Genomic DNA, 9,133 nt, shown 5'->3' on the forward strand with positions numbered 1-9,133 from the left:
GATATAGTTTAATTAAAAGAGGAGGAATGTTGGGATTGAGTGCTACAGATGTTGGGTGTAGCATGTTTGGAGCAGATGCTCTTTTGTTTATGATCTTGTAAATAGTAAGTTATGTACCTTATAATTGTTTTGTTGTTGTTGTTGGCTGTTGAAAGTAAACTATGTGGGAGTTGCGTGTTGGACGCGATCGTGATTGGGTGTGTTTTGAGTGAGTTTCCACGGAGGTGGCCGGTGTCATGGCGGCTGCTGGAGGCGCACGTGGCGTCTCTCATACAACAATTGACGATACCTTAGAAGATGTTGGAAAACCACTACTGCATACCACAAAATTGGATCTTGAACGTCACCCGGTCATAGAAGAGGAGCCCGAAGGAGAATTCCTGGACAGCAAGCACCATAGTGAGGCAAACAGATTGGAGGCAAAGCGCCGCCACTTAGCAGAGGTAAACAAAAATGAGGCCGACGCCACGCGGCCTCAGTATCAACACCCACCGCTCAACCAAGGTAGGCCAAGCTCTTCTGAGTTACAAACCTTTATCATTGCCTTTGATGGCGAAGATGAGAGTATTTTCCGAAATAGTAGGGCACAAAGCATCCTATATAATGCCATTCCCCAAAAATTCGGGATCGACGTGCACGATATCAGACCAAATAAACTAAAGAACCTGATCGCAGTGGATCACAAACACAGCGCGGAACTGGAGATTTCCGACATTACTGACATCTGTGGTTACCAAGTTAAGTGCTATAAACCACTAGGAGACAGATTAGTGAAATATGTAATCCGGCATGTTGTAGACATCAGCGCAGAAGACATCAAGGCACAACTCAAGATGAATGGCATCCCACTCTATGAAGTCAAAAAACTTATGTGACGAACGAACGGAGAACTGAGTGATACAGGCACCGCCCTGCTTACTTTTCTAGACTACGTTCCCCCTGATAGGATTTGGTTAAACGGCTTCCTCCATCAACTAGAGGTGTATGTTCCGCGTCCCACCCAATGTTTTAAATATAAGGGTTTTAACCATACCTCGAAAGGCTGCACTAAAGACATTAAATGTGGGAAATGCTCTGGTTCCCACTACACACAAAACTGTGCATCGGATACGCTCACCTGCTCAAACTGTGGTGGCAACCACGACATTACATTTAAACAATGTCCTTCTTACGTAGCAGCAGCAGCGAAAATGAAGGTTCTCCCTACCACCAACCTTCTATACAGCAGTGCAATGAAACAACCTTCCTCAGCCCATCACCAACCTCTACCTCACACTCAACCACAACCTTCGCGTGTACCGGATATCCCTGTCTCCGACAATCCCGCAACCCCAGGGTCCAACCATCTCTCACAAAATGCACAACTGAATCCTGATTTAGTTGAAACTCTTGTCACTCGCATCGAAAATGATCTTATTGAAACGATTGTCACTCGCATCGAAAATGCACTGGAAAAGACCCTGGACCGACTTCTAACAAAATTTTTTGCCCAAGTACCACAACCCACCCCTGAGGCTGACCCAACAGACCCCCCATCAACAGCTACAGACACTGACATCCGCCCAAATAAAGCTACCAATGCTGGACACACATTGTTTGATCAGATGATGGAAAAACTCCTAATTACCTCCTTAGCGCGCCTCACCAAAACCACTCCCCAGGCTGACTTGCCACAAGCCCCAACCACCAGTACCAAGAGTAAGACACAGCCCCCATCCACATCTAGGTATCCAACTCGTACCACTATTGGCGCACCGAAGAAAACAGACACATCCACAACCCAAACATCCTAAATGGCTCCCTTAACCTTCATGACTTGGAACGCAAAAAGCGTTAAAACATCCCTCACAGAACTTAAACAATTCCTCTACTCATCCAAACCGGACTTAGCATTCATCACCGAATCCTGGCTCACTCCCAAACAAAATCCCGTATTTAAAAACTTTCAGATGCAGAGACTGGACAGACCCAACCGTATGGGGGGTGGTATTTTCCTTCTAACACGAAGTAATATGACATGTAAACCTGTAACACCAACGTATTTTGTAAGCGATAAACTAGAAGTTCTAGCATGCCTAATACCTTACAATAGCACACACATATCCTTTCTGGGTATATACAACCCTGGAGGCACAATAAACTCAAATGAACTGGAATTTTATCTTAACCAATTACGACACCCGATCATTGTTACAGGTGATCTCAATGCTAACCACCCCACATGGAGTAGAGGTACCCAAAATACTGCAGGCACTGATTTATATAACTACTTGGACACTACACCATATACTCTTCTTTCGCCACCCTACCTTGCAACCTACTTTAACTACAGAACCAATTATGAAGCCTCACTTGACATCTGCTTTGGCTCGGCACACTTTAAACATGAACTACAGTTTCATACTGGACCAGATATTGGTAGTGACCACAAACCCCTCATTATAAAATTTACTAACTTTCAGCCACCAACCCACCCCCTAACGCTCCCCAAGTGGAACATCAAGTACCTAGATAAGAAAAAATGGGCTGATGTTGTCCACCTCCCAGACACAGACGAAGTAGACCCTAACAAGCGACTGTCCACAATCACCTCGGCCATAAATTCTGCAGCCACCGAAATGTTCAGAAAAACTTCAGGACATAGGTCCAACAAACCACTTAAACCGTGGTGGAACGCGGAATGTGCACGAACAGTCACTTTACGCCGACGAGCCATCCAAAAACAAAGACGTCAACCCTCCCTACAGAACTGGGTCAATCTCCCGGGGGCCACAGCAGCGGCCAAAAAAACTATACTATCAGCAAAGCGAGCATCATGGGCAACATTCTGTGATAGCCTCACACCCACCACGCCACACTCAAAAGTCTGGGCTACATTTAACAGCATTAAAGGTCGCCCAACATTCCCCCTGATGATCAACGGCTCACTCTGTCAAATGCCTCAGGAGCGTGCAAACGTTCTTGCTGAATGCCTTAAAGTTACCCTCTCAACACCCTTCCTTCATGCACAAGAACTCTCCCTCAGACAAGAAATTGACCGTGCCATACCGCTGCCCATGTTCGGCGTTGACAACATGTACACCTTAAGCGAGCTACGATTAGCCTTAAACCGCCTACCTAATGGCAAGGCACCTGGAGAGAATTCCATATGAACTCATCAAGTATCTTCTACCGACTGCACATAGCACTCTTCTAAACTATTACAACTTATGCTAGACTCACAGAAATATTCCTTCACATTGGCAGACCAATATTATTCTTCCTTTCCTTAAACCAGGGAAAGACCCATCCCAACCTGCGTCATACAGACCTATCTCCCTACTATCATGCCTCAGTAAAGTCATGGAAAGGCTAGTACATACTCGCCTCCAATGGTACCTTGAGTATAATGATATTATATCGTCACTCCAAGCTGGATTTCGACCACAATGCTCCACGCTTGATCAAATACTTTGCCTTGAACATGAAATCCGCACCTCTCTCAGAAGCAGTAAATATTGTCTTGTTGTCTACCTAGACCTCAAAGGAGCTTTTGATAGCATTCCTCATACTTGCCTCTTGGCAAAGCTTGCACGTTTCGGCGTACAGGGAAGATTACTTCTATGGTTACAGTCCTATCTCACGAACAGGACCTCCAAAGTCTTTATACAAGGCGAGTTTTCCGATGGCATCCCAATACAAACGGGAGTCCCACAAGGCTCCATACTAAGCCCAACCCTATTCGCCGCATTCTTAGCAGATTTGCCTAACACCCATCCTGTTCACCTCTCGGCGTACGCCGACGACTTAACGTTGTATTATTCGGACAATGTCCTACCTAATACAGTCTCTACAATGCAAACAGCACTTGACTACCTCATAGATTGGACACAACGATGGGGTCTTCAAGTTTGTACCACCAAAACCTGCTATCAGATTTTCACTAAAAAAAGACTACTTCCTCTTCCCACCCTCACAATACACAACACTCCCATCCAATATGTACGAGAACATAAATATCTTGGCATGCACTTAGACTCGCCCTTACTTACTTGGAAAGCACACATTCAACACCTTAAACAGACGACGCAACCCCGACTCGCCATACTTAAAGCCCTCACTGGCACCACCTGGGAAGCACACCATAAAATCTTGCTCTGTTTCTATACAACCTACATTCGCAGCCAACTAGACTATTGTTGCCAAGCATATGCGTCGGCTGCGCCTACTAACCTGCAGAGCCTCGAGGTCATACAAAATAATGCCATGCGACTTATATGTGGCGCAATGCGTTCAACTCCAATCCTTGGACTTTACAGGAAACGGGCCTCACAAGCTTAGCCACCAGACGAGACATAATGTGTGCCAACTATTTGTCACTCTGTACCTCTGCTCACCAGACACACCCATACAGATCAAAAATTAACCCAACAGTTAACCCACATAACCCCCGCTCCCCAACCATTCACTCGCAACCTTTCCTCACACAGGCTACAAATAACCTCAATATAGACCTCTCCCTACTCCAAAACTGTGAAACCCAACTTCCTGTTCCCCCCATTCCACCTTGGCTTTATACAACTCCTAATACAGCAATACAACTTGAAGACAACATTCCAAAATCTGCACCAAACTTAGCCATAGCCTCAGTCTTTGCCACAACAATGAAAAATTGCTAGCCAAATACCACAGAGATTTATACAGATGGGTCTCGCATCTTTATGAACAACGTACCCTCGGTCACTTGCGCTGTATGGATACCGGAATACCATCTCAAGCAGGGATGGCGGTTACCAAACCAACTATCTATTTTCACAGCGGAATTATATGCCTTGTATCAAGCTCTCCAAATCATCACAACATTACCAGTTGGGATATATACAATCTGTAGTGACTCCAAGAGCGCAATTGAAGCAATTACGTACTCTTCGAAAACATGCAAGGACATACTCTACCCATGCCTTCAACTTCTTCACAAACATCAATTGAACGGTTATGACACCTCTATCCAATGGGTCCCAGCACATTGTGGTATTCTCCATAATGAACTTGTAGACCAGCTAGCCAAAGCGATGCACAACACGCCTCACCTTATCCGTCATCCAATTCCCCATGTTGCACGTAAAGGAGCCTTCAAAGATACTATCTCCCAGGATTTTGCAGCAAACTGGAAAACGTTATGCTCACCTTTGCACTATGGGTCCATTAAAAAGAAATGGGAAACCTGGAAACATGTCTGTTATAAAAGCAGAGAAATTGATGTAACGATGACCAGATTAAGGCTGGGACATACCAAACTAGCAGCACACAGCTCTAAGTACCGAACAGACATCAATGAACTCTGTACTCACTGTCAGATGCCTGAAACACTCGAACACTATCTCCTTCACTGCTTCCGACATCATAGTGCCAGAGTAAATTTCAAACAAGTCTTTATCGCACTTAAAATACCCTTTACCATCGAGCATATATTAGGAGGCGGTGACCACTCATCACAAGAAAAATACCAAATAGTCAAAGCACTGGCTAAATATCTGCAGTCGACCAACAAATTGGGTCACATCTGACCCGCGCCACATTTATACCTGGCGCCACCAACAGCTAAACACAGAAAACAACTGACCCGTCGCACCCCTATGGATCAGCTGATGCCATAAACACAACACACCGCCCTACGGTGCAGCAAGTCTCCCTACAACACACACCTCTGTTTTAATCACCGTTCCTCTATCTACAGCACAACGCAACAAGCACCTTTGGTAGCTCTGATCATCCTCAACATAAACGCGTCCACCAACATCAGTACTGGTGCAGTCATCGGGAGGACAAACCCTTCATGCAAACTGCACCTACTATCAAGAAGAAGAAGAAGTAAACTATGTGGACGAAGATTGTTTCTTTTCCGATTTCAAACGTAACACTGTATTACTCAGCAAAACCATAAAGGCACCAGCTGCATATCCACTTTGTGGTCACTTCTCACTACTATTCTTTTTCTTTGTGCATCAGACAGGTGCTTGCATCTCTTTATTACAACATTATCCATCAGTTCCAGTTAATAGCTGTTCTCCTTATCAAGAAAAACGTTCGTTTTGCAAAAATTTGTCTGAAATAAATTTCTGAAAATACTTTGATGAAAATTTCAAGACACTGAAGCTAATAAGTTGGATATTTGTTTAATATTTTTGAGTAATTTTTACATAATTCGAATATTTGTCGCTCCCCGGCCCCTTATGCTTAGCAGTGTAAGGGTTAATGAAGGAACTTCGCATCTGAAGAAGGTAGAGCTGAGCTCCAGGTGTGGAGATGAACTTCAAGCAGTGTAGAGGAGCTACACGTTTGTTTGTGGAGCAGTTTGGGAGGAGCCTCTCTGACATTCGAGTTGGACTTCATGTGCAGCAGATTGGAAGAACTGCAGGAGTACCTTACCTGATTTTTGAGGACCCAGATTGGTGTTCTTATTAGTGAACCTCGAAGAATAAAACAGAGAATCATATGTACACATTGGTGTATGAAGGAATGCTTTATTGCATATTGACATGAAAGGCGCAGTGTAAGATGAGAGACTGATTTCTTTTTTGTTGGGGATATGCATAGATTTGCCATGCATTTTAGCTCCAAGCAGTGAGGGGGCAGTAGGTTGTGTGCCAAGAGATGAGGAGCAGCATGATACAGTTATTTGATAAAGTCAGGATATGATATTGGAGTGATATCGTTTTGTACCAGCCTAGAATGTTCAGTAATATCACATGTCTTTTGTTGTGTGTATTTTATGTAATAAATATGTGGTTGTTAACAGCTGGGTTTTGTTCTTGTCCTGCTGAGGCTTCCTGGGGAGAGAGAGAGAGAGAGAGAGAGAGAGAGAGAGAGAGAGAGAGAGAGAGAGAGAGAGAGAGAGAGAGAGAGAGAGAGAGAGAGAGAGAGAGAGAGAGGGGAGGGGGGGAAGGAGAGAGAGAGGGGGGGGGGAGGAGAGAGAGAGAGAGAGGGGGGGGGGGGGAATGAGAGCCGTCGTGGGAAAGTCACGGGTGCTCGAGTTGGGTGTGTACTCATGACAACCAGGCCAGTTTTTAGCCGCACCCCTGAATAAAGGTGACGCTGAACTCCTCTCCGAGAACAAGACTCTTACTGAGTGATCTCCCAACTAGTTGCAAGCACTCCAGTGTCCATTGCTGGTCGACTGATGGTGGCAGGAGTGTTGTTGCCATGGATGGCCGTATTTCTATCAGGGAATGGTTGGGGTCTCAGTTCGTCTGTAAGCAGGTATCAGATTGGACCAATAACCAGTTCTTTGTAAAAATCCCTTACACTATCCCTAAGTACTATTGGTACTTCCAATAGTACTTGTGTACCTGGTCCAGCTGGTCTCTGGTCAAAGATATACGGTCACTACTGATACCTAAATGTCTCCAGTAAAGAGAACAAAACACAAACCGAGTAAGACCTTAAAACATTTTGTTTGATCATGATTAATTTATATAAAAAGTATTAGAAGTAATTTTGATATGAAATAAAAAATAAATTGATTATGCTACTCGCAAGGAACATATAAATGATTTTCTTGGATCACTCTAGCATGGCTGATGGGGAGGGATGAGGGGGTAAGGGGAGGAATATATAATCAAACCACAAGAATGTGATCATTTCTGTTTTATTCCAAAAATTAAAATGGCACATGCATGCATAACAGTATCGGGGGCGGCGGCGCGCGGCGGTGTGCCGCCCTCTCCCGCCAAGACAACCTCACCACCTTACAAAGTCATTATCTTCAAAAATTCACAGAAACTTGTTTAAAAGGATTGCCAGTAGGATTTTTTATATATAAATCAGTAATAAGATGATTGTGAGTTGGCATATTAAACTAATATTACTAGTTGGTATAAGTGGCCCAGATGGACGCTCCAGCGGGCACTCCAGCGAGCGCTCCAGTGGGCGCTTCAGCGGGCGCTCCAGCGGGCGCTCCAGCAAGCGCTCCAGTGGGCGCTCCAGCGGGCACACCAGCAAGCGCTCTAGTGGGCGCTCCAGCGGGCGCTCCAGCGGGCGCTCCAGCGGGCACTCCAGCCAGTGCTCCAGCGGGCCTGCCAGTGTAGGACCGCTGGCTTCTGTACATAAAGTCAGCTAACTTTGATATCACCATAAAGAAAAATGACTCACTGATTGATTACAGGTCATCTGTGTACTGGAGACGGGAACCTTGACCGAGGTCACAGCACGACATGTCGACGCTTTCTGGGTAATTACGTCGTCTTCAAGTGTGCGTATTTACTATTTGTATTTGCAGAACCTAGCTATTAGCTCTTGGACCCCACCTTTCTAACCAATTTATTTTTCCTCTATTATGTCTACTACATATTTTTCTCTTAACACATGCACACACTCATCCCCAAGAAGCAGCTATCTAACTCCCAGATACCTATTTACTGCTAGGTCAACAGGCGCATCAGGGTGAAAACCTGCTCGTTTATTTCTGCCTCTGCCAGAGAACGAACTCGGGCCCATAGGTCTACGACCCCAGAGTCCACTCAGCCACGAGGGCCCCCTCTATGTGTGTGTGTGTGTGCTTACCTAATCATGCCTGCAGGACTGAGCTTTAGCTTTTGGACTCTACTGCTTGTTTAGCCACCGGTTGTCTAATGTAAAAGCTTCTGACCTCTTTTCCTATCATATTATTGCATTTTACCATTAATCCTGCACTACAGGAAACTATTTTAACATCTCTACGACCCTTCTGAGTCTGATTGGACTGATTCTGATCCTGAGACTACGACTGATTCTGAGTGGAAAAAGAAGAATTGTGAACAATTCATCTTTTTCCATTTTCAATCCTCTTAAATATCTCTCTCTCAACTATTTTTTTAGTGTCGTCAGGTCTAGTTCTTTCAGTCTATCTTCTTTCTTCATATCTCATCCCTTGCAATTCTGCGATGAGCCTCGTTGCAAACCTTTCAACCTTATCGAGTTCCTTAATGTGTTTTATTGATGGGGGCTCTACTATGGGGCGGCATTGTTTAACAATTAGTCCTAGCAATGATAGTTGATGTATTCTGCTTGCTACCCTTCGCCAGTCCGACTCCTTCCCCTCCCCCCTCTCATGTGATTGACGCCTGTCTGTTATGCATTTTCTTACCCATACCAGCTACCACTCTTCCACTTACTC

General features: G+C 44.8%; 1 protein-coding gene across 1 annotated transcript; it reads left to right on the forward strand.

Moving 5' to 3' along the window:
• The first annotated feature begins 1,159 nt into the window (after positions 1-1,159).
• LOC138364418 (uncharacterized) lies at positions 1,160-3,152 on the forward strand. The gene is made up of 2 exons (XM_069324045.1): positions 1,160-1,295; positions 2,197-3,152. Exons 1-2 carry the CDS (start codon positions 1,160-1,162, stop codon positions 3,150-3,152), a joined length of 1,092 nt encoding a protein of 363 aa, XP_069180146.1.
• Positions 3,153-9,133: the final 5,981 nt, after the last annotated feature.

Source organism: Procambarus clarkii, chromosome 13, assembly GCF_040958095.1.
Source record: "Procambarus clarkii isolate CNS0578487 chromosome 13, FALCON_Pclarkii_2.0, whole genome shotgun sequence".
Lineage (NCBI taxonomy): Eukaryota > Metazoa > Arthropoda > Malacostraca > Decapoda > Cambaridae > Procambarus > Procambarus clarkii.

Coding starts and splice junctions, on each gene's coding strand:
- LOC138364418 (XM_069324045.1), top strand. CDS start 1,160: ATGTCCTTCTTACGTAGCAGCAGCAGCGAAAATGAAGGTTCTCCCTAC. Junction 1,296..2,196: donor CTCAACCACAACCTTCGCGT/GTACCGGATATC, acceptor TCATTGTTACAG/GTGATCTCAATGCTAACCAC.